Here is a 27,863-nt window from a genome sequence, read left to right as displayed (position 1 = left end):
TAACAGGCAAGAGGCCATTTGTTGAAAACATCAAGCATGATGATTGGTCTTGAAATGCTGCTTTTCATGAGGTGATTCTGAAACATTGTATATATTTTATCTAAAGAAAAAGATTTAGGGGAAATTGAAAGTAATTTTTAAATACTGAAAAATTATTAAGCAGAATAAAGACAAGGACTATTAAAAACACCTTTAGGGTTAACTGGAAGAAAGAGTATTTGTGCAAGGTAAGAATTTCACTGAAAGTGGTTAACCACTGGCTTCCTCTCATAGATATGTATAATGTGAATATTTAAAAGATAATGTAGCATAAATTCCTCTATTTTGTGGGGAGGTGGACTGAAAAACTTTTAAGATACATATCACTTCTCAAAAAAGCATTTATCAATAATTCTGTATTATTAAAAAATGAATACCTGAAACTTTGTATCAGGTTTTGTCAATCATCCTAATAATATATATTTTTAATCCTTGCTTAAGGTAAATTAAATTAAGAAAAATAATTGGCATAATAAGCATAAACTACATAACATGCATAATGCTTGTATGTATAATAAGCAGACATAAAATTTTTCATCATAGAATATTCATACTGTAAAATTCTTCAAAATATATCTACTATCAATCATAACAATGAAAAAGATAAGGCCAAGTATGATGAAATTATTTGCCTAAATTAAATCAATGATTTAATGGTTAAGTCTGGTCTAGCACCCAAGACTCTCAATTCTCAATTTACTAAACTTTCTAATATACCATGTTTTATTTTTTTTCTGATTCTTTTAAATCAGTAAATAGCATGTCAAAGAGTAGTAAAAGGAAAACAATTAGTGAAGGACAGGAAAATGAATATATGTAGCCACTCTTATTCCTCAATCCCTTGATTGTTCTAAGCCTTAACTGGGACTTCTATTTTATTTATTTATTTCTTATTGACATATAGTTGATGTACAATATTATATACAAATGTACAATATAGTGATTTGCAATTTTTAAAGGTTGTACTCTATTGATAGTTATTATAAAATATTGGCTATATTCCCTGTGTTGTACAATAAATTCTTGTAGCTTATTTTATATATAATAGTTTGTACCTCTTAATCCTCTACCGCTATGTTGATCCTCTCCCTTTCTGTCTCCCCACTGGTAACCACTAGTTTGTTCTCCATATCTGTGAGTCTACTTCCTTTTAGTTATATTCACTAGTTTGTTGTATGTTTTTAGATTCCACAGATAAGTGATATCATACAGTACTTTTCTTTCTCTGTTTGGCTTATTTCACTTAGCATAATACCCTCCAATTCCATCCATGTTGCTGCATATGGCAAATTTTCATTCGTTTCTATGGATGAGTATTAGTCCATTGCATATATCTATATCACATCTTCTTTATCCATTCATTTGTTGATGGACACTTAGGTTGCTTGCGTATCTTGGCAACTGTAAATAATGCTGCTATAAATTTTGAAGTAAATTCTTGTTTCCTCTTATCTTTTTTCTGTTTTGCATATTAATGTCTTTGAAATTGAAACATTTCAGTAGCAAATTTAAATGACAAAAAATCATGTCAGTTGTAAATGGTTTAAATGGCATATCACTGTTTGTATTGCATAATCTGTGGAGTCTCTCTGGATGGAAACTTATCGCAAGTTTGCCAAATATATGATCATTTATCTGTGTCTTTTTTTTTTTTTTTTTTTGCGGTACGCGGGCCTCTCACTGTTGTGCCCTCTCCCAATGCGGAGCACAGGCTCTGAATGTGCAGGCTCAGCAGCCATGGCTCACGGGCCCAGCCGCTCCGTGGCATGTGGGATCTTCCCGGACCAGGGCACGAACCCACATCCCCTGCATCGGCAGGTGGACTCTCAACCACTGTGCCACCAGGGAAGCCCTATCTGTGTCTTCTTGTTTATGCAGGAATTGAAATGCACTGCAATGTTATAAATTATATTTAATACATACTAAGTGCCCACTTATACACGATAAGAATCTATATGGCATGATTACCATTCTTCAGTATTTTATAAATTAAAAAGAACAACTGATGACTCAGAATGATGCACATAACATATTTTACAATGTCATTTTTAAGAGACATTGGAATTCAGAGAAGGCTGAAGTGACTGAATACTGGAAAAGCATGGGAGTATTTCATGGGCAAAGACTTTATTAACACATAATATATAACTAATTAAAAGAAAATAGGAAAGGTAAGGTGAGAAATATATGTGGAAAATTAAAAAGATACATTGAATCATTTACCTTCCAATATGTGTGTGTATCTTCAATACATGCACTGAAGTAAATGTAACTTTGTAGAAAATATGTTATTTCCCTAAAAATAACAAATTAAAATAGCAGATAACAAAGCTGATGGATTCCATTTAGGGATAATTAGTTTTGTGACTTTCCATAGTCAATGATTGCATTTGGTTGGAAACTATATTTCCATGATCATGATTCAGTGTATTCACACTGATAATAAATAAATCTTCCAAGGTATGTTTATGATATGAATAGCCAAATTAATATACTCAATCATCAGTACTTTTTAAAATAAACATTTGAAATGCAGCATATAATACAATAAATGATCAAAGACCAAGATTAAGTCCAGAGAGCATCAGATATGTAAAGTGTCTCATAAACCTAATCACCTAAATTTATTAAAAAATGAGTAAAGATGTAAAATAAGGAATCAAAAACATGAGAAAAGAATATGGCACTATAAACTTTTAGAGTTTTATTTGATAAAATACCAAATAAAATTTATAGAAAACAGTTAATTTTATAGTAATAAAAATGTAATGGAATGATGGTATAGTCAATACTACAAGGCAGAAGAGAGAATTTGTCAATTGGAAGATGAACCAGAAGAAATTACTCAAAAAGTAGAAAATTAAAAGGAATAAGAGAATATAAAAATCATTAAAAGAAATAGAAAATTGAATGATAATCCATACATTAGACATCCTTAAGCATATGCAAAGAATTCCATTAACTGCAATAGTAAACTATATGTTCTACCCAATTCTTCCTATTGAGGACAACTAAGAAAGTATGGCAAAATATTTTATCAAAATCTCCATAGAGTTAATAACAAAAATGAAGTATTATGAAGCTAATATCTGGGAGAAAGGGAATCCCAGAAAGCTGAGCCCAGCAACTGAAGCCACATTCCTCTCAGGATATCTGCTTATATTGAAAGAGACAGCTGAGCAAGGCTTTCCACAGACTCACAAGCCTGAGAAAACAGAAAAGCAGATTTTATTCTCAATCAAGAAGGAAAAGTCCTAGTAAAAGCCCACTTTTTCAACCAGTATCACAAAATAAGGACAAATCAGAAACACAAGTTCTCACAAAGAATGAAGCTGAATTTTGAATCATCTTAATACTTGTTTGGATTCAAGGGATCTGTAAGTTCCAAAGTCCAGACCTACTGCCTGAAGAAGCAAAAGTAAATCTCTGGAGACATACAATTTTATCCAGTCTTTAATTACCTCACATTTTTTGATATTTTCAAATTTCATGAAGGGCAATTAGACTGAGAACAGATTTCAAAATGATGGCAACAAGAGATATTGTCCAAATAGCTTACAAATGGAGTATTTTTTAAAGGAAATATAAAATAGTAACATTATTAGTTAGACTGACAAATCTTACCATTAATAGACCCTTGTTGTCTGTTAGTAGATGAACATCCAAAGGATCAACTTTGAGAAAAAGAAATTGATTCTAGGACTGAGATGAGATAAACTAAACAATATTGAGCAAAGAAACTAGCACATAAGTAGATGTTTTATATAAGATAGCAGAATATCTATATAATTTGAATATATAAATTAATAATGATAAATAAGTAATAATTTACATTCATATACAAAAACAAAATACTGGACAGCAATAATGTACAAAGTGGAAAGTATTTTTTGGATTTAAGCATTCTGAATACCTTATAAAATTTAAGAAGGATGTAAAAAGTAGTAGTTAATCTCAGATTTTGATAAAAGGTTTTTAAAATTTTTTGAGCAGTTTTATTAGTAAAATTTTATACATCTGGGAATCCAAACTTTTTCTTAATAATGGCAAACTATTTTCCTTATTCTGGCATCCAGAGATGTACACAACTTTCTCCTTTCCTGTCCAGCAAAAGCCCTGCTCCAATGGGAAGTTCTCATGTGTACAAAACAAAATTAAGGGACAGGAAATATTGACCAGGCCATGGAATGCTAAATAGGAAACACGGTAGCATTACAGAATGTCCTGTGTACATTGAATTATCACTTTAGCTACATTGCTTTAGTAGTACTTTTATACTCTTTCCAAACAGTAAAAGCCTAAAAGCCTGAACAAATGGGCAAACATGTGATTTCTGTTTCTTTTCTCATTGGAAATAAACACCAAGTATCATACAAAACCCTTCCTTGATGTACTAAAATACTTTCTGGTGATTTAATATTGTTGAATCAGTTGTTTTATTTGTGAGAAATGATTCCTTCCTTACAGTACTTCACTAGAAATAAATGAACCATTTTATTCCCTGTACACCATAAATGCCGCCTACGCAATTAAGTGAAAATGCTAAAATGGAATCAAGGAAACCAGTAAAAATATGTGTGATAGTGTTTATGTATCTGAAAAATAAGAGGACAATTTCCTATCTTATACCCAATAACAACAAGTTTTAACACTCAAACCAGCATCAACCAATGTGTATAAATTTTGCTGACCTTGAAAAGAAAATGCATCTGCTAGAGAGTTTGCTATTACAAAGTTCTCAAGTAAGAAAGACAAAGTGTTATAATGCTGTATAATCAGCAACCACAAAGCAAGGCTTCTGTAGGAAAACAGACATGGTTCTAAAAATATTTAAAAGCTGCATAAACAAATATTCAGAATTATAAAATAAAGAGTATGAAAGCAAGAGACATAAAGTAACAAGCCAATTTCACAGTAAAATACAGGGCACAAAGCAAGAAAATGTGGGACAGGAAGAAGAGCATACAGAGCACAACTGAACTATTTCTTTGTCTTCCCTGGTTTAAGTTTATAACCAGTTTGTTCACGTAATTACCCACCATACTTCTAAGGAACCACCAGGATTGATCATCATGCCTATACTCCCATTTACTTTAGATATCATTTAGTTGTTCAAGTGTCTCAGAGCATCCAATATCAGAGTGATACTTCTCCCAATTTGGCTTTGTACAACAACTAATCAGACCTAACTGTCCACCTCTCCATGTTTTCTCAGACTCCTCCAATGTACTTCAGGGAATTTATAGTCTGTCATCAGCAACAACTTTTAAATCAACAACTTCCACTCAAAAAATCCCTCAATCTTCTTACTTTAATATAAAACTTTTCTGCATCTTCTTCAACTGTTATTTATTCTTTATGCCAAACCCAATTGTGTGCCTAAAAGTATATTAGGAATCCTCCTTGCTGTTAAATCCAAAACATTTTTCCCCATTCTCCTCAGGTAATGCCTATCAACACACTTTACTACTTAGCATTATTTCTTCTTGTTGACATCTATGATCCACAGGTATTTCCATCTAAGTCACTGAGGACTTAACTCAGAGCAACCTCTCTACCACTATTCATTTACCATTGTACCATTGTAGGTGATTTTAATATCACTTAAATTCCCTGTCCTTTAGTGCCTTGATCTACTCATCCAAATATTCTCTGTCTACTCTCTCACTCTTTCCCAGAGTCTCATGCTCACCAATAAATGCATTGCCTCCAAAACACATATTTCCAACATCCTACTTCCTCATCATCACTACCGTTCCTTCCTATTTAATTAAGTTAGTATTTCTAGCTCAGATAATTTTTGATTCTCCAAGGACTTCCCAAAAATTATCTTACTATTTTCACTATGATAAGTTTTTTTATTTCTCCCACATTTAATTTTTCTCTAGGCTCAATTCTAGTATCCATAATTGTAATCACACCTAATCAATGATCTTAACTACTTCGCTACTTAGAAAATGCTAAACCTTGTTGTATTCAACTATTCCATTCTCTGTGTCTGAATCTGAGTTTTTGAATGGTTTTCCTCTGATGCTATCACTTCCCTGGTTTCCCTTATACTATCAGAATGAGCAGACCCCAGTACTACTTCCCAGTTACTTTTTCCCATTACCTTGCTTTTTGATCTTTCTATCTGAAATGATTTTATGTAGCTCTTAAGATGCTTAGTATACATTCCTCCTTACTGTTGTACAACATCATGAGGATAGGTAGCTATAGTCATTTGTATTACCACTATATAGGGAGATTAGAAGATTACCTGGCACACAGGAATGTGTGAATTTATAAGATTTGAATAAACACATGGCCTCTTATTGAAGAATAATTGGCAGAAGATATGCACCATAGTTTTAATAAAATGTAATATCAGTTATTTATAATAAATTCTTTTCTCTGTATAATGAATCAGTGTCTTGTTACTAGTTAATTGCAAAGTCTGTGGACATTGACTGGGTTTAAATCCTGAGACTATAATCTACTAGTTGTCTTATTTATCTTGAGCAAGTTACCTTTCTGAATCCTATTTTTCTTGTATGTTAAGCAAAATTTTTTGAAAACAAATAGAGGAGGGATAACAAAGTTATCTAACTCTTAGGGATGTTTTGAGACTTAAACAAGATAATGCATGCAAATAATCAAAAACTCTTAACAACTAATTGAAAGATGTGATGTGTGTAAGAAAGATTTGTGACTGCTGAAATTAACAAAGATAAGGGGGAAATAGATTGTAATCATTTCCAAGACAGAGTGCATGGGCAAATTGAGCCAGGTAAGAAATAAATACTGTGATACAGTGTCTATTTGCCTACATCTTCTTCATGTGTTCATGTTATTTACTTTGCAGTAAGTTACTGTTTCTCAGTGGTGCAAAGTGATCATGCTCATAAAAAATGTGTATGAACGATTGTAAATTTCACACTATGCTAATATAATTCTCCTATTTATCAATCATATATGAACTCACTAGAGTTACAGAAACTAATAGAGCAAATAAATAATAGAGTATGAATAATGTCACAGTCAAAACACAGTTGCTCTTCAACAGGGACAAAACCAAGGAAACATTCCTCACCCCACACCTCAAATTATACATTAAGTAGATTTTTCTTTGCCACCACCAAGATGAACATACACACATACACGCAGAGTATGAGGACATTATGAGAATCTTCTGTGCCATAAGAAGCTTGAACCTGATGCTGGAGGTAGTTAGGTAGTAAGGACAAGATACTAGAGTAGATCAATATATGAGAAAATGTATCCAACAGGAGTCTATGCAGGTATCTAGATTAAAAATTACAGATTAAAAATTACAAAGACTTAAACTGTGGTTATGAGAATTACGGTGATTTGCAGATTTCAAATATACCAATGGTATCAAATCGGTAATTTTTTCAGTAGTAGTCACTTATTTATTAATCAGAGGCCCCTTTCAGAAAATCGCATTGTAATTTCTGAACACAATCTAAGAATTTTAATATGGCTTTATGTACACATGCCTGCACAGCCAGACCTATATACAAACAAACACAAATAGTTGCTCTTATAATTGAGATATTTCACCTTTTTTGGGATTAGGAAAGTTTACATTAATTTGTCATTCCCCAAACCCAATAGCTTCAAATATAAACAAAATGCTTAGGATATATATGACTTCTCATTATCAAACTACTACAATTACTGAGAAATCCAAACACAGTTTTCAGCTAAGGCAAATAAACAGTTCATAAGGTGAAAATCTTCCATGTCAATAAACCCTAGAACTTTTTAAATGACATTTTTATATCACAAGATGATTTAATATGAAGTACATTTTATTATATATTGTCCCAAAGATTACTTCTTTTCAGTTTTCACCAATTGTTAGGACTTGGAAAAAACCTTGAATGTTTCCAGATTGAGTCTATTCCCCCAGGTGTGTGTGTCAAAATTCTAATGAATTGCTCTTAGGTGTCTGCAATATGTACAAGATATTGAGATGCCAGATTGGCTGTTTAATATACAGTTGAAAGTTCTAAGAAGGAGACAGTTTTGATTTCTTTTATTCATTAGTGATATTTTCTAAGCCATGGGAATTGTTGAGAACATAACATAAGAGAAAGAAATGTAGAATTAAAAGGGGAAATTGTTGAAAATAGAATCTGAGAAGTAATGAATATTTAAGAGGCCAAAAAATGATGAGCGGTCCTCAAAGGAGTCTGGGAACAAGAAGTTAGAGAAGACAAAAGTCATATATAATGTCTTAAAATCAAATGGGCAGAGAGTTAAAATCAACAAACAAACGAAGACAATCAAAGAGAAGAATGGTGTATTAGGTCAAATGCAACTGAGAGTTCAAGTTACACATGACCAAAAATGATCCATCGCCTCAGCAAAACAGAAACTGCCAGTGACCTTAGACAGGTCTTTGGCATGCTGACAAAGAAAACTATTTTGAAGTGACTGCTAAGTGATGGACAGAAGAAGGAGTGATGGTATTGCTAGAAGTGGTTTGTAAGTTGAGATATTCTTTTTTATTTATTATTTTAAAATTTTTATTTATTTATTTATTTTATATAGCAGGTTCTTATTAGTTATCTATTTTATACGGATATTCTTTTTTTTAAACACCTTTATTGGAATATAATTGCTTTACAATGGTGTGTTAATTTCTGCTTTATAACAAAGTGAATCAGTTATACATATACATATGTTCCCATATCTCTTCCCTCTTGCATCTCCCTCTTCCCCACCCTCCCTATCCTACTCCTCTAGGGTGGGACAAAGCACCAAGCTGATCTCCCTGTGCTATGCAGCTGCTTCCCACTAGCTATCTATTTTACGTTTGGTAATGTATATATGTCCATGCCACTCTCTCACTTTGTCACAACTTACCCTTCCCCCTCCCCATATCCTCAAGTCCATTCTCTAGTAGGTCTGTGTCTTTATTCCCGTCTTGCCCCAGGTTCTTCATGACCTTTTTTGTTTTTTCTCTTAGATTCAATATATACGTGTTAGCATATGGTATTTGTTTTTCTCTTTTTGACTTACTTCACTCTGTATGACAGACTCTAGGTCCATCCACCTCACTACAAATAACTCAATTTTGTTTCTTTTTATGGCTGAGTAATATTCCATTGTATATATGTGCCACATCTTCTTTATCCATTCATGTTGATGGACACTTAGGTTGCTTCCATGTCCTGGCTATTGTAAATAGAGCTGCAATGAACATTTTGGTACATGACTCTTTTTGAATTATGGTTTTCTCAGGGTATATGCCCAGTAGTGGAATTGCTGGGTCATATGGTAGTTCTATTTGTAGTTTTTTAAGGAACCACCATTCTGTTCTCCATAGTGGCTGTATCAATTTACATTCCCACCAGCAGTGCAAGAGTGTTCCCTTTTCTCCATACCCTCTCCAGCATTTATTGTTTCTAGATTTTTTGATGATGGCCATTCTGACCGGTGTGAGATGATATCTCATTGTAGTTTTGATTTGCATTTCTCTAATGATTAGTGATGTTGAGCATTCTTTCATGTGTTTGTTGGCAATCTGTATATCTTCTTTGGAGAAATGTCTATTTAGGTCTTCTGCCCATTTTTGGATTGGGTTGTTTGTTTTTTTGATATTGAGCTGCATGAGCTGCTTGTAAATTTTGGAGATTAATCCTTTGTCAGTTGATTCATCAAATACTCTTGATAAAAGAATAAAGAGGAAGCATCTGAAGATATAAGGAGAATGAGAGTAAAGGAATAAATCTCATTTATTTAAAGGATATGGAGAGAGGATTGCACAGTGGAGCTAAGAATTTGATATGGATCAACCAGAAAGAGAGCAATTTAGGTAAAGTACAAAAAAAAAATCAATGTTAAGCTAGATGATAAATCCAAAGACAGGTGGTGTTCTAGAGACTGTGTATCTCCCTGAGTTCCAGAAACTGGAAGTCCTGAAGCAAAAGAGAGAGATGTTTAGAATAATAGATGGTCAAGAGATTTGTTCAGAGTTTCAAATATTGAAATTAACTTCTAACTAATGACAAATCTCATGGTATTGATAAGGGGGTAAGTAGCTAAAGCAGAGTGGAAGTGAAAATAGCAGAAAATCAAGGAGTTCTGGGACTAGCATACTGGATGGTTATTATTTTAGGTGTAATTTTCAATGAAATGCCAGAACTTCGAATGAAGGTGAAATTTTAGTCAGATTCTAGAGCCATCAAAGAAAATAGAGAAAGGTTATGTAGGTAAGTACAAAATAAAGAGGAATGAAAGGTAGTAAACTAGAATAACATGAATCTTACAGAAGGTGAAGTTTTATGTGAAAGAAAATTTAATGACTTAAATTTTAAAAGTTAACTAGATGAATGATGTACTGTGGATTATGACAAAATATAGGAATTTTACTTGATGAACATACAGTCAACCTCAAATTATACTATAGATATGTCTATCTAAAATATTCTTTTTAGATTAAATCATTTTACTTTTGACTCTCCTACATTACTTAGGTACAGCCCAGAAATGACCAAGATAGGCTTTTAGACTCAAGTGATACTGTAATAGGGAATTAAGATATTCTCTTGTTAAGAACATATAGATATAACAAGTAGTAACGTGTTAATCATAATATATTTGTATTATATATACATTATTTGGGGTTTCTGAAAATCTTTTGTCTATACTAAATAAGTTAGCCAGGAAAGATTGCTTAATTCATACAAATGCATTTCATAATTTTCTGAAAAGACTTTAGAACATCTCTATACTTTCCCAGCTCTATGGTGGAAAAGGTAAATATTTTAACAATATGTTCAATTGATGATACACCTTGCCCTAACATCTAATCATACACACACACACACACACACACACCCTAAGTTCTCTATATTAAAATGCACAGAATACTTATATAATACCGCATAATGCTACCCTATAATCATTTAGATGGTACTATGAATAAAAGCTGTTTCAGTGTGGCTTTATTTGACAGTTTATTCTAACTCATTTCAAGAGAGAACTAGTACTCATTAAAATATATGGTGAGGGCTTCCCTGGCGGCGCAGTTGTTGGGAATCCGCCTGCCAATGCAGGGGACATTGGTTCGAGCCCTGCTCCAGGAAGATCCCACATGCCGCAGAGCAACTGAGCCCATGCACCACAACTGCTGAGCCAGTGCTCTGGAGCCCACAAGCTAGAGCCTGCTTGCTGCAGCTACTGAAGCCTGTGCTCCTAGAGCCTGTGCTTCGCAACAGGAGAGGCCACCGCAATGAGAGGCCCCTGCACCACAGCAAAGAGTGGCCCCTGCTCGCCACAACTAGAGAAAGCCTGTGTGCAGCAATGAAGACCCAATGCAGCCAAAAATAAATTAAATAAATAAATTTATTTTAAAAAATAAAATAAACTATATGGTGAAAAGATAAGACTGCTATTCAGGGTGATATTTGGTAACTATTAAAAATTAAATATTACTGATTTATATAAATATTGGGATTATAATTTTGTAAAGCATTATGCCCCTGAAAATGTTTAGAATTCAAATTTATGAACCCTAAAAATAAATGAAAGGGATGTCAAGAAGTTATCTTCTGAGAATTATGAATGAAAGAAGAGAGAAATCATGATACAAAATAAATGACCATGGGAACATTTTTAAAGTAGAAGTAATTCTCTAAGATTTAAATTTCTAAGATTTAGATATTTAAAAAAGAAAATATATAAAATATCTATATGAGAGAAAACAGCTCTATAAATTTATTAATAATATGTGAGTAGAAGCTAAAATTTTAAAAATGACAAAGACAATTGAAATGGTGAGAATCCTATATCCATTCCTTATACCAGGATATATTCCAGACACCAAAAATATTTTATGTAAAAAACAAAACCATAACTTACAAGTGTAAAAATAAAACATCAGTAACATTTTTAAAGTTTGGAGGATGAAAAAATAATTCTAAGCTACACAAAACAGAAAATATGAAATATGTAATTGGCAAATTTAGATTTATAAGATTTATTTTTTCCAGAAGAAAATAAAAAACAGTGACTGTGGCCTGTACACCAATTAATAAAGACATATATTATTAAGGCAATAAAAACATCTGAATAAACAAAAATGTGGGTAAAGACCTTGAATGGGCAATATCCAGAAAAAATACATATAAATCACAAACAAGAGTATGAAAAACTTCTCTAGTGATCCAATACATGGAATCTAATACTAAATGAAATTGTTTTTCCAATCCTTAATTACTAAAAATTGATATCTGTGAATATCCAGGGTTATTGAGAAAAGGGAAAAAAGACATTCTGAAGTATTGTTTTGAATCTGTAAATTAGGAGGGTAAATTTTGCAATAATGTATTACATCAATAATGAATACATCAATGCATAGTACATGATAAATGTTCAATAAATATTTTTCAACATTCAACAAATATTGCTGAATAAACAAACATAATATTGCTTTATTATGGAAACAGTTAGGTATGTATCCAGAGAATGTGTATTGCTCATTCAAGCAAATGTATATCTCCAGTAATTTTTTTTTTTTTTTTTTTTTGCGGTACGCGGGCCTCTCACTGTTGTGGCCTCTCGCGTTGTGGAGCACAGGCTCCAGACGCGCAGGCTCAGCAGCCGTGGCTCACGAGCCCAGCTGCTCCGTGGCATGTGGGATCTTCCTGGACCGGGGCACGAACCCGTGTCCCCTGCATTGACAGGCGGACTCTCAACCACTGCGCCACCAGGGAAGCCCACGGGAAGTTTTTTTTAAGTTTCCTGAAATCTTAAAAAAAGATCCACATAGTTTTAGGCAGAATGTCACCTGGACTTGTATAATTCTTTATTTTTCATCTCAGTTTTCAAAGCAAGGTTTAATTCTTCTGTGAGACCTTTGTGAGAAGATGAGAATGACTAGAGTGTGGTGTATAGAGACATGAGTATGAAAATCACTGAAGCTCTCCAGGAGAGACTTCAAGATACAAACAAGAATGATAATTACAAGTGTTAATGAATAAATAAATGGAGATAAAGAAAGACTAGTGGAGGATTTGCAGCTGAGGGCTTTTTACCATTTTGGTACATGAAATAAGAAGAGGAGAAATAGGTCAAAGTACATATTTGTATGTGTATGCATATATATAATTTATAATTTTATCTCTTTTTCATGAAAACCATTGCTCTTTCCCTTTTGCCTTAACAGCTAATATTATGACTGTAGTTTCCTCCCCTTTCTACCTCTTCACCAGTCTGATTGTTATGGTGTCACCGAGGTAATCTAAAATATGACTCATAACAAAGCAGAACTGAAAAATTATGAGCCTTAGAAGAGCATAAGATAGTCATTTTATAGGACAAGAAAAATCACAGTAAAGAAAGTTCTAAAATAGAGCTAAGAAAAATGTTACACTAACACAAGTCAGAGAAATAGGAGGAAGACAAGAAATCAAGTTTAGTCAGAACACCTAAGAAAAGAAAGGATAGAGATAAACGACATGTAGAGAGAATTTTCCCCTCAGGAAACCTAGTCTTCTGATAAGAGTTATATATATATATATATATTATTTTCTTTTCTTTACAAGATTAACAATTCCTATTATAACTCCAGGGCCTAAAAATAAACATCATCCAAAACATCTTAATAAAAAATGATTTGGTGTCAAAAAGTAAAGAAGTAACTGTAAAAACCTTACTGTTACAAAACTGTAGTTATAAAACAACTGTAGACATAAAACTACATATATAATATATATTTTTATGTTAAAATAATTTATGAATTTGAATAAAGTATTCAATATTGGTCAATCTTAAAATATGCTAAAAACATGAAATATTAAGGCAATCAACACATAATTTTTTTTACCATTATATATACAGTCACATATTGTTAGATTTAGCAATATTTTTTTATTTCCTTTCACCGTTTGGCAAATGCATTAAGCATAATGTCCAATTTAATTCACTTCTAGATATTTCTCTGTAATGTGATACAGAAAAAAATGTTTTTCTGTTTCTGTACTTTGTAAAACCTGAAGACCAATACGTCTTTGAAATACACTATAATAAATACAAGATCTTCTGAATATTATTTTTCTTTAAGTGATGGGTATACTTTTAAAGTAAAGGTAATTTTGAAAAAGTAGAAAAAGTTACAATTTATTTAAAGCTGATAAAGTTTAGAACTGTGCTTCAAAAAGTGAATAAAATAATAGGGGTCAAGAAATCCTTAAGTCTTGATACAGGTATTAAAACTAACCATATTATCATCATATTTTCAACTGTCCAGTTCTGAAACTGGATGTTACTAGGATTTTTCACAAGCTATTACACCTCACTTTCCTAATTACTAGAAAAGGCTCTAGACCACATAAATGTAGAACTGGTTCTAAAATTTTAAGTCACTGTATAATTATGTCTATATGTAGATACAAACTAACCTAAAAATAGTCATAATATCACACATCAAGGTGACTGCACATTCTTTCTAAACATACATTAGCTTTTGACTAACTTCCTTGTTTCCAGACAGTGATAGAAATAATATATTCTTACATTGTCATTATTAACTTAAATGAAATAATTTTGTTGTATCTTTCTGCTTTATAGCAAAAAAGTCTTTTTTAAATGTCTTCGCACTTATTACTACAATCTGAAACTTTACTAGATAAAATTACTAAGTCTTTCAAAGGATGGAAATTCAATTGCTAGCTTAACAAAACAAATGCATTTACAATGTAAATAAACTGGAAATACTTGAAATAACCAGGGTAACATCTTTCACATATGTACTAAGGTAGAAATTTTGAGTTTTCAATAATTTAGAAAATATTGGCATAAATATACAGAGAATTTAATTACCAAGCTAAAAGTTAGAGAATTAATCCACAACAGATCTCTGCACTTCACTTGTTTTATTCTTTTTTCTCTACTATAATGCATTTCTGGTTCTCTTCTGCATATCCAAATCCTACATGTCCTTACGGCAAAATATCAAAACTCACCTGCCTCAAGAATTTTAAACTGGCTAAGCATATTTCAAATAATTCTATTTCATCCTGTATCTGCTTTATGTTCCTATTAAAAATTGTAAATAGAGCTTTCCCCAAATATTTATAAATTTTATATACATTGACTACTTGGGTTTTATTTTTATATTCTTTATATATATATATATATATATATATAAAATCTTCTTCATGAGCAATTTTTTGAAGGCTAATAAGATGTCTTCTATCTTCATTTGATTATTCATTATGCCTAGCATAATGTCATATACACAAAATGTATTCAGCAAATAGTCTACATTTTTCCTGAAAGAAAATAATAAAACAGTTGTACCAATTTTACTCTCAAGTATTGTTAAACAATTTGATGTATTAAATTGTGAGCTTTAACTATTTTCAGAAAAGAAATGTTGTTCAACTAAATCCAAAAGTATTAAAAATGCTCCTTAGCAAAATCCACAGAATGTACAACACCAAAAATGAATCCTAATGTAAACTGTGGACTTTGGGTAATTATGATGTGTCAATGTAAGTTTGGGGGGTGTACAAATGTATGACTTTGTATGCTTGTGGTGGAGAATGCTGTACCCCTGTGGGGCAGGTGTATATGGGAACTCTGTATTTTCTGCATAATTTTTCTGTGAATCTAAAACTGCTCTAAAAATTTAGTTACTTAAAAATTGTTACCTGATAATTGTAGACATTATCACTATGTTAACAATTATAGCTAAACTAATTGAAAAGTTGTAAAAATAAAAGAAATCTCATATAATTATTTCCCGATAAATTGTAACAGGAGATCTCTTAATGAGATCTCTTAAATCTAGCTATTAATAAAATTAAATAACAATTTAAATGCATTGTTTAAAGAATTTCTATGTGGAAGATATTTGACCAGTATAAATACTGAAGTAAAAATTTGCTCTATATTTGCTTAAATGTAAAGAAATATCTTATATTTATTAATGCCTTTCACATATAGGAAGTTTCTTGTTAGTATGAAAAAAGTTCAAATAAAAAACTGAAAGAGTGTTGAAGATTAAAATGTGAATTAGAAAGTTAGATATGAAAATGTTCACAATGAAGAAGTGTTTAGAATAGAATAGAATATTTCTAAGTTCCATGTAAAAATATGATTTCCACACACTCTTTCCATCGTAATATTGAACTTATTCTTACAGGTAAATCTTAAGCAATTTGAGAAAAAAAAGACTGTAATATAAATTCAAAATTGTGTATAAAACTTACATGCTTTGTGAAATTTTTGTTTCACGTCATGAATAGTAGATTTTTGTGTCACCTGAAAAATAAAATAGAATTATAAGGAAAAAGTGTTCATTTGTTTGCTACATATTTGTTGAAGAAAACATAATTTAATATATTCAAAACGTAAAATAAGTACAAAATAGCCAGCTTGTTTTGTTTAGCTCTTTAGGCACTACTGCTTTGACAACCTTGAAAATTTTCATCGGTATAGCTTTTTCCAAAGTTTTATATTTGTATATAATAATAATAGTATAATCATGTGAGTTCATCCAAATTTTTATCTCAAAATATACTTTTGAATTTTCTCTGCCCATATTATTAAATTTCTGGTTTCCAAATTGATGAGACTATCAATTAAAAGTATGAGTAAATACAAAAAGAGAAAAAATATATAGTAAAAGAGTTTATCAGAGGAGGCCAGGGATATAAAATTGATTTACATGGACAAAAGAGGGAAATGTTTACTTCAAAATATTATAAGAAAAAAATATATATCCTATCTAAACCCTGTAGTTAGTTATGTTTTTAAAACTTCCATCCAAAAATATAATAGGTCCATCAGGAATCTATGTTAGATACCTTTTTTTTTGGAATCTTTAAGTATATTATTGTTATTTGATCCTAATCTACTAAAATTACCTCTTTCTAATGTTAGAAAAGTGCATAAGGGAAAAATATTTCTTCATCTAAATAGGAAAATTCATGATAAGAGTTTTATCCAAACACCTCAAGCCATCACAGTACTTTTTGACTTTCTGATTTTGTTCATATCAAACTTGCCAACTGAAATTCCCCTCTGCCTCTGATTCTTCACTGGTTTATGAAAAACCCAACAATCCTTCAAAGTCTACATCAAAGACATTTTCATGATCATGCAAGTCAAATTTATTTCCTTTCTCTAAACATGTATAGAATATTGCATACATTATTTTATTTTTTGCTACACTAAAAATCTTCTTATGGCTATTTTGGAGGACAAAATGAAAAAAAAGTGCATAAAGGGATGCCACATAATAATACTCCAGGCAGTTCTTATTAACATTATTATATTATATTTAATATTGTGTTATATATCTAAAGCATGATGACGAATACATTTCTTTTACGATATTCCACTCCCTCCCATAACCAAGTGTGTGATATACCATTCAGAATTTTTTTCTTATTTTTTCTATTTATATAGTTTACTAACAAGAAAGGTCTAAGATTTGGGCAATGAAAAATGATATTAATTTCCAGTTATGTTATGCTTTAAATAACAAAAGAACCCTAAATGATTCTGTTACTATGAAATTTTAAATTGTTCATAGCATTGTCCTTTTCTGGAATATGTTAGGAAATATTTGAAAAAGTTTTTAGAGAGGGTAATATATATTTATTTGTGTGAACATGTCATATTTCATTTTAATTTTGATTATTGCATTTGATATTTGAATTATATTTTTAAAAAGAGATGATTTTTTTTAACAATGTTCATTGCTTTATCTCACTGTTACTTAATCACGAAGCACTATTATATGTTGTGTCCTCTGACAGGGATGCCTAAAATCCATGTGCTATCTCTACAGTAACAAATACCGGTCCATCAGTCTTTTCAAGGGCCATCTAATTTTAAAAAAATAATAATTTTCATAATTAACAACCCCTCTGTTAGGATTTGCTATATGCTTAGCTTCTGCTTTATGAGGGCACATAATCTTGTGCTTACGCGCTGGCAGTTCCAACAATCTATCAGGTTCTTAAAAACAATGATCTTGTGTATTGCAGTTTGTGTCTCAACATGTAGCACACCACATAGCATATAAGGAAGTGTTAAGTCACTTTTGTTGAAGTCAAAAGTAAAGCTGTGAATGCAAAGTCACATGAAAACAGAAGCTCCTTGATCTGATATGAAGTGTTTCACAAGTAGATTACTATGGAAAAGCTGTATTTTTTTTCCCAAATCAGCATACATTAAATGACAATATTCTAATTTATATATGCATATTTTTTCCTGAATTTACAAACTTTCAAGACTAAGATTATGTTCTCCTGAAAATACCTACATGTGGGAAGTGGGTTGTTATTAAAAGCTTTCTCACAAAGTTTTAAATTTATTTTTTTTTATTTTTTTAAATTACATTGGACTTTCACTTGTTAAAATGTTGATTTTGCATAAATCTTTGAGAACTGACCTTTCTGGAGCAATTTTAGTCAAATACAGCAGAAAAGAATATAATTAACCATTAAATGATTCAGACAGCATTGCTCAATTAGCCACAAGACTATGCTTGATCAACTCTTTCAGTACTTTAGCTGTACTCAGAACACAAATAGAGGAAAAGATGATAATTAACAGAGCATACAGGACTTTCTGATTACTAAATTGATGACTCTGTAGCTTCATCAAGAAGTTTATTCGTAATAACTTCTACTTTTTAGCCAGTTTTACCTCTTAAAAAGGACAAACTATCATTACAATAATGTATTCACTTTTATATATCACCATTAATTGTGCAGATGGAAGAAATAAGTATTCCGTCATCTGAAATCCTGAAATTCTCTTCATTAATGTTTCCTTCTAATTAGAGGAAATTAATCTTAAAATGTTAAGTACACAAGGTAAATGATGTTTGAAACAGAAATTTACCTCTGAATTTCAACTGATCGTAGTTGAATTTTGGGTCATCATTACTTTATTCAACACTTAAGTTGATGGACTTAGATAAAGCTTTTCACATTCAAGTGAAATTTAGGATTTGCTTGAATTTGCCCCCTGTGAAGATACTGCAGTATTTCACAAAAAACATTTTTTTTTTGCACTATTACTAATTTTTAAAACTATATTTTAGCCACTTTCTCAGGAACTCCTTAAAATGAACAGATATCTCCAGAATACTGTTTATCCTGCTTAGAGAAATGAACACTAAATAGTAAGGAAAAATAACAACTTGAAATTTGTTTGACAGAGTAATTGCAAGGTGCAAACCAAAAATTGTTAATGAACTTTGTAAAAAAATGTGTTTACTAAAGACACAGAGAGACTATATAGTATACATAAAACAAAAAGACACATAGAATATATAGTTGCATATACATTACTCAGAATGGACAGGAAGTTTTCTGAGTAAAAATATATTATTTTACTAGTGAATAACCTTCAGATTGTAACTAAGATACAAATAAGCAATCTATATGAAAACATCTTATAAATTCAGAACATGTTTGATATTTTATAGAATATCAAGAATTTTTGCTATGAATGAAATTGACATGATACTATAGATATGCAGAAATATCAGTTTTAATAAGGTTTAAACATTTTAAATTTAACTGGATTTCTTTTACTATTTAAGAAATTAGATAATTGTTTTTTAGCCTATCAATTTTATTTCTTTATATACTACACTGGATTATTTAAAATGAGTTTTTGTTATGTCAAAATAATATATGTACGTATATACACATATTTTTCAATTTTTAGTATCATAACAAATGGTTCTTTATATGTTGCAATAACACATTTAGTCAATTCATTTTTAATTCAAAAAGAAAATAAACATTAATAAATTCTTTATAATTTTTACCATAGAAATTTTCAAAAATATATTCTTCTGAAATAATATGCTTTTTTTTAAAATAAAAAACAAAAGATACTTTATTATTATCCTAAAGTTTCATAACTGGAAAAAATCTATTTGCACATTGTTTTAATATAACATTACCCTGATGATATTGATTTTATTTTATTTATTTAATTTTTAAAACATCTTTATTGGAGTATAGTTGCTTTACAATGTTGTGTTAGTTTCTTCTGTATAACAAAGTGAATCAGCTATATGTATACATATATCCCCATATCCCCTCCCTCTTGCATCTGCCTCCCACCCTTCCTATCCCACCCCTCTAGGTTGTCACAAAGCACAGATCTGATCTCCCTGTGCTATGCAGCTGCTTCCCACTACCTTGAATAATAAGCTTTTAAATAAATACTTTACTCCCCAGTAAATTATGTGTAAATATAAATTTTATTTAGGAGTATAGCCTAGATATTATTTAATTTCTTATTACATATACATATATATCATATAAATATTATAAATATGAGTAGAGGGAAAATATGGTGAAAAATATGACTGAATATCTGATTTTATTATATGTAATTTTTGTATAGTTATATTATTTCAACATTGCAGACATAAATAAAATCTCAGTAGCCACTCTAAAACTAATATTTAATTTTTATAATCCTTCAATAAAATTAAATGTCCTTTAGTGACTAGAATATTTATTTATAGTATTTATTGCAAAGCCACTTCATTTCTATTCAATATGAAAATGGTAGTCTTTATATAATATGTATTAAATAAATGGTTATTTCTATACACTTGTTTTCTGTCTTATAACTTGAAATTCTAACATATGGAAAATATGAAAGAAAATTTAACATTGCAACTAGAGTTTGATACCCTATCAAAATAAAGAAAAAAAAGAAATATGTTTTATTAAAGTAGAAAATAATTCTGGTTTTATAGAACACACAATTTTCCATGGTGAATGGTCTTTCTGGAATATTTTTTAGGATGTATGATTTATAAACTAGGCGAGGATATTTTAGGACTAGAGAGGATCATGAAGACCACAGAATTAAAAGCATATATTTAAGAATAAAATAAAGCCTGGTGAAATGTATGATTACTTCTTAGATGACTTTGATTATGCTTTCCTATTGCAGGTTTGTGATGTCAAGAAAATAATCCTTGCATTCAGGGAAGTTTAGACTTAATACATGATATTAAAACATGATATTACTGAAATAAGGAAGCTCAAATCCTATTTAAATGAAGTGGTTTCTGTATAAATACTGAAGGACTATTTCAAATAAAATAGTGTTACCTATGGGCAAACTAATAAGTAATCATTAAGAAAACAATCTGTTAAAAACACTATGATAAGTTTTACTTTTTCTTTTCCAATTGTATTCCTTTTATTTCTTTTTCTTCTCTGCTTGCCGTGACTAGGACTTCCAAAATTATGTTAAATTAGAGTGGCAAGAGTGGACATCCTTGTATTGTTCCTGATCTTACAGGAAATGCTTTCAGTTTTTCACCACTGAGAATGATGTTTGCTGTGGGTTTGTCATATATAGCCTTTATTATGTTGACGTAGGTTCCCTCTATGCTCACTTTCTGGAGAGTTTTTATCATAAATTGGTGTTGAATTTTGCCAAAAACTTTTTCTGCATCTATTGAGATGATCATATGGTTTTTATTCTTCAATTTCTTAATATGGTGTATCACATTGATTGAGTTGTGTACACTGAAGAATCCTTGCATCCCTCGGATAAATCCCACTTGATCATGGTGATCGTGTATGATCCTTTTCATGGTTGTTGGATTCTGTTTGCTAGTATTTTGTTGAGGATTTTTGCATCTATATTCATCAGTGATATTGGTCTGTAATTTTCTTTTTTTGTAGTATCTTTGTCTGATTTTGGTATCAGGGTGATGTGGCCTCATAGAATGAATTCGGGAGGGTTCCTCCCTCTGCAATTTTTTGGAAGAGTTTGAGAGGGATGGGTGTTAGCCCTTCTCAAAAGGTTTGATAGAATTTGCCTGTGAAGTCATCTGGTCCTGGACTTTTGTTTGTTGGAAGATTTTTAATCACAGCTTCAATTTCGTTACTTGTGATTGGTCTGTTCATATTTTCTGTTTCTTCCTGGTTCAGTCTTGGAAGGTTATACCTTTCTAAGAATTTGTCCATTTCTTCCAGGTTGTCCATTTTATTGGCATAGAGTTGTTTGTAGTAGTCTCTTATGATGCTTTGTATTTCTGTGGTGTCTGTTGTAATGTCTCCTTTTTCATTTCTAATTTTATTGATTGGAGTCCTCTCCCTCTTTTTCTTGATGAGTCTGGCTAAAGGATTACCAATTTTGTTTATCTTCTCAAAGAACCAGCTTTTAGTTTTATTGATCTTGCCTACTGTTTTCTTTGTTTCTATTTCATTTATTTCAGCTGTGATCTTTATGAATTCTTTCCTTCTATAACTTTGGGTTTTGTTTGTTCTTCTTTCTCTAGTTCCTTTAGGTGTAAGGTTAGATTGTTTATGTGAGATTTTTCTTGTTTCTTGATGTAGGCATATATAGCTATAAACTTCCCTCTTAGAACTGCTTTTGCTGCATCCCATAGATTTTGGATCATTGTGTTTTCATTGTAATTTGTCTCTAGGTATTTTTTGATTTCCTCTTTGATTTCTTCAGTGATCTCTTGGTTATTTAGCAATGTACTTAGTCTCCGCGTTTTTGTGTTTTTTACATTTTTTCCCCTGTAATTGGTTTCTAATTTCATAGCGTTGTGGTCAGAAAAGATGCTTGATATGATTTCAGTTTTCTTACATTTACCAAGGTTTGATTTGTGACCCAGGATGTAATCTATCCTGGAGAATGTTTCGTGTGCACTTGACAAGAAAGTGTAATCTGCTGTTTTTGGATGAAATGTCCTATAAATATCAATTAAATCTATCTGGTCTATTTAGTCATTTAAAGCTTGTGTTTCCTTATTAATTTTCTGTCTGGATGATCTGTCCATTGGTGTAAGTGAGGTGTTAAAGTCCGTCACTATTACTGTGTTACTGTTGATTTCCTCTTTTATAGCTGTTGGTAGTTGCCTTATGTATTGAGGTGCTCCTATGATGGGTGCATATATATTTATAATTGTTATATCTTCTTCTTGGATTGATCCCTTGATCATTATGTAGTGTCCTTTCTTGTTTCTGGATGACATGATACTATACATAGAAAATTCTAAATGTCACCAGAAAACTACTAGAGCTAATCAATGAATTTGGTAAAGTTGCAGGATACAAAATTAATGCACAGAAATCTCTTGCATTCCTATACACTAATGATGAAAAATCTGAAAGAGAAATTAAGGAAACACTCTCATTAACCATTGCAACAAAAAGAATAAAATACCCAGGAATAAACCTACCTAAGGAGGGAAAAGACTTGTACTCAGAAAAGTATAAGACACTGATGAAAGAAATCAAAGATGACACACACAGATGGAGAGATACACCATTTTCTTGGATTGGAAGAATCAATATTTTGAAAATGACTATACTACCCAAAGCAATCTACAGATTCAATGCAATCCCTGTCAAATTACCAGTGGCATTCTTTACATAACTAGAACAAATATCTTAAAATTTGTATGGAGACACAAAAGACCTCCAATAGCCAAAGCAGTCTTGAGGGAAAAAAAACGGAGCTGGAGGAATCAGACTCCCTGACTTCAAACTATACTACAGTGCTACAGTAATCAAGACAATATGGTACTGGCACAGAAACAGAAATATAGATCAATGGAACAGGATAGAAAGCTCAGAGATAAACCTATGCACCTATGGTCAACTAATCTATGACAAAGGAGGCAAAGATATACAATGGAGAAAAGACAGTCTCTTCAATAAATAGTGCTGGGAAAACTGGACAGCTACATGTAAAAGAATGAAATTAGAACACTACCTAACACCGTACGCAAAAATAAACTCAAAATGGATTAAAGACCTAAATGTAAGACTGGACACTATACAACTCTTAGAGGAAAACATAGGAAGAGCACTCTGACATAAATCACAGCAAGAGCTTTTTTGATCCACCTCCTAGAGTAATGGAAATAAAAACAAAAATAAACAAATGGGATCTAATAAAACTTAAAAGCTCTTATGAACAAAGGAAACTACAAACAAGACGAAAAGACAACCCTCAGAATGGGAGAAAATATTTGCAAACAAATCAATAAACAAAGGATTAATCTCCAAAATATATAAATAGCTCATGCAGCTCAATATTAAAAAAAAAAAAAAAACCAATCAAAAAATAGGCAGAAGATGTAAATAGACATTTCTCCAAAAAAGACATACAGATGGCCAAGAAGCTCATGAAAATCTGCTCAACATCACTAATTATTAGAGAAATGCAATTCAAAACTACAATTAGGTATCATCTCAAACCAGTTAGAATGAGCATCATCAGAAAATCTACAATAAACAAATGCTAGAGAGGGTGTGGAGAAAAGGGAACCCTCTTGTACTGTTGGTGGGAATGTAAATTGATACAGCTACTATGCAGAACAGCATGGAGGTTCCTTAAAAAACTATAAATAGAATTACCATATGACCCAGCAATCCCACTACTGGGCATATACCCTGCGAAAACCATAATTCAAAAACAGTCATGTACCACAATGGTCATTGAAGCATCATTTACATTAGCCAGGACATGGAAACAACTTAAATGCCCATCGACAGACAAATGGATAAAGAAGAAGTGGTACATATATACAATGGAATATTACTCAGCCATAAAAAGGAATGAAATTGGGTCATTTGTAGAGACGTGGATGGATCTAGAGACTCATACAGAGTGACGTATGTCAGAAAGAGAAAAACAAATATTGTATATTAACACATATATGTGGAACCTAGAAAAATGGTACAGATGAACCAATTTTCAGGGCAGAAATAGAACACAGATGTAGAGAACAAACGTATGGACACCAAGGTCGGAAAGCGGTGGGGGTGGTGGAGGTGGTGTGATGAATTGGGAGATTGGGATTGACATAGATACAGTACTATGTACAAAATAAATAACTAGTAAGAAAAAAATATATGTTTATTTAAACCGAAGTACAATTCTGACAAACTTTTTGATAGCAACAATAATTAAGTTCTGTAATATGTCAGCTTAAATATAATTCCCAAGGCCCTTAGTTAACTTTAAAATCTAGTATGAATGGTAAGTATAATTTTGGATATCTGGGTAATTTCTAAGTAATATAGGAGGCTCAAACATTGGTCATGAGGTGTAGTCTATATCTAGCTTTGCTTCTTATTTTTATATGTCATGAAGTAGGTAGATCTTTGTGTCAGTCAAATTGCCACTAAGAAGGTATAAAATGTATGTGTGTAGCAGTGGGGGTTATTTCATGTGTTCTTATAAACTCTTTTGGTTTGTGTGAAATTGTGATTTATATTAAGAAATATATATTTTGTCTTCCTTTTGTTTCTGGCTCCTAAAACCCTTGGAACTTCCTAAGTGATGAGCGTAATAAAGGTGTCTTTTGTTATGTTAAAAAGAAAAAAACAAAACAAAAAAACCCTGTAGTGATCAAATGACAATCATATTCCTTTCCAAATAGTCACACATATTATTACATGAAAATTAACTATATGAAGAAAATAGTTAACAAATGAATGATATTCTACTACCTATTAATTAATCATTCACCTTCATAATCATAGGGAAAAGACTTAATGTATCTATGCATAATCCAAATTAATTTATATTCATTTCTTTGAAAAAGATGATTTTTCCATAAGTAAAAAAATTCTACATCAATAATACTGTTCATCAAAATATAAATGCAGATAAAGGGGAAATAAAAAGTCCATGTGATATATTTTAAATCTAGTTTGAATTTTCTATTTTTTTTTTTTTTTTTTTTTTTTTTTTTTGGTAGAAAGGAAAGTTGTTTTTAATCAGAATTCCGGCAATCTGGGGAGATGGTGGACTCAGTGTCCAGTTTGAATTTTCTTAATTGCAGTTTGTAAAATGTTTCAGGGCCATATTTAAGTGATATAATTGCCTAATGATAATCAGAATAAAAAGTCTTGGAAGAAGTAAGCATTTATAGTCCATTGAAAAATTATTGCTTAAAACATAATTGGTTTCTATTTATTGATTTGCAGTGACAATGACAAGAACATTTACCAAAGTTGCTTTGCTTTTAGTTGTAAATGGAAAAGGTGATATTTATGAATACTTCAATTATAAGTGGCATGAAATATATTTTGAATAAAGGCTCAAATATAGTGAAAATAGCAATGAAAGTGATAATAATAATGGGCTCAGTATTAGTAGTATCTATAATCTGTTTTGTATATATGTACATATGTATATAATATTTATTAGTAATAAAAGTATATGTTATTCTATACTATTGTGGTGATTGTAAAATTGGCCACAATATTTTGCAGATCCTCCCATCAAGAACTAGAGTTTATTTCCCTGGACATTATATTTAAGCTAGCCTTATTATTTGATTTAACCAAAAGCATGTGTTGAAAGTGAGGCTGTGCAAGTCATGAATCTAAGACACGACAGGTCATGTATTTCTATTCTTTCTGCCAACATCCTCACATAAAGAAGCCCGAGTTAGCTTCTCCAGTGATGACAGACACATGGCCCTGTTGCACCCTTTCCTAGAGCTCACTCCCAGATCAATCACCCTGCTACCTGGCAGCGGGCTTGAGCCCAGCAGACATCAGCAGATCTGCTGAACAACTATAAGCTAAACCAAATAACAGAATAATGAGATAAATAAATGGCCTTTATTTTAAGTTGCTAAGTTCTTGAGTATTTTCTCTCAAGTGGTAAAGAACTATTAAAAACATTAATCATGTAAGGAGGACAAGGAAAAGAAATTTATCGCTCAACCATTTCATTGTACAGATTACAAACAAATTCAGAAGGGTGATGTTTACTTTTTAAAATTGTACAGGTTTGTAAATCACCTGCGATGTTAACTCTGTTGTGTAATTAATTTTTGGCTTTTTTCTACTGACGATGTTAAAGAGATATGTCAATTAACTTTAAAAAATACACTCAAATGTCAAATTCTATATGCAAAAATGAAACTAACATGGTACCACTGTGAAATATGTCATATGTTTAGTTTTATAATAAATCTGAAACTATTCATGACTCCATAAATATTTAACCTTAATATTCAAGATACCTAGTATTTGCTTTTGAAAGATGCACAATGCAGTTAAACTGAATTTCAGCAAAAACCAAAACAACACAAAACAAAAAACAGTAACAAAAAATATAACCAAAATCTTATACTGCATAAGATCTTAAAACGTGAGGTTTTTTTCCCCCTGGTGATTCAAGGAAATCCACAGTTTAAGATTCATAGTATCTCTTGGGAAAAGAGTTATTATGGGTGGCCAGTTTTCTAGAAATGTAGGATTTTACCTACCTCTTTATGCATCAAATATTTAAATCCATCCACTTTAAATAATTTTCTTCCTAAAATATATTTATTGCCCTACCAAAAGAAGGATAATTTTAATGGTTCTTAGAAACTGAATATCTGTGGCATATTAGTTATTTTAGCAAATATTTGTTCTATTCATCATTTCCACTTCTCTAGAAAGTGATGCTGGTTGTGTTGGACTTGGCTCTTTGGCTTGCTTTGTACAATGGAATGTGGACAGATGAGGCAATGTCAATTTCAAGCCTTAGGTCCTAAAAGGCATTATGAGCTTTCACGTGACCATCTGGGAGCTACTGAATTCTACCATGACAAGTACATGTTCTGGAAGCTGGCTCTCATTTCTTAACTTTTCCCTTCATTCTCTTGCTACAGTGTCACTTCTCTTTTTTGCTTATAAACCAGGCATCCAGTATTGTTTCAACTAAGTAAATCTGTGAGTAGAATTTCAATGAGAAATTGGGGCTCCATATATGATTAAAGTGAATGAAGTTTGGAATATGAATTTTGGAATAAATAACTTCATTGCAAAGAGTCT

The 27,863-nt window shown here is 31.3% G+C and overlaps 1 protein-coding gene across 1 annotated transcript in view; it reads right to left on the bottom strand.

Moving 5' to 3' along the window:
- Window positions 1-27,863, bottom strand: part of TECRL (trans-2,3-enoyl-CoA reductase like) — a 94,883-nt gene that overhangs the window by 52,203 nt on the left and 14,817 nt on the right. The window contains exon 2 of the mRNA XM_004268353.2: window positions 16,269-16,320. Within this exon, the coding sequence (XP_004268401.1) occupies window positions 16,269-16,320 (52 nt within the window). The remainder of the gene's footprint in view (window positions 1-16,268; window positions 16,321-27,863) is intronic.

The sequence above is a fragment of the Orcinus orca genome, chromosome 4 (genome assembly GCF_937001465.1).
Source record: "Orcinus orca chromosome 4, mOrcOrc1.1, whole genome shotgun sequence".
In the NCBI taxonomy this organism is placed as follows: domain Eukaryota; kingdom Metazoa; phylum Chordata; class Mammalia; order Artiodactyla; family Delphinidae; genus Orcinus; species Orcinus orca.
The sequence above is the reverse complement of the archived record's forward strand: the minus strand, read 5'-3'. Positions and strand labels throughout refer to the sequence as shown.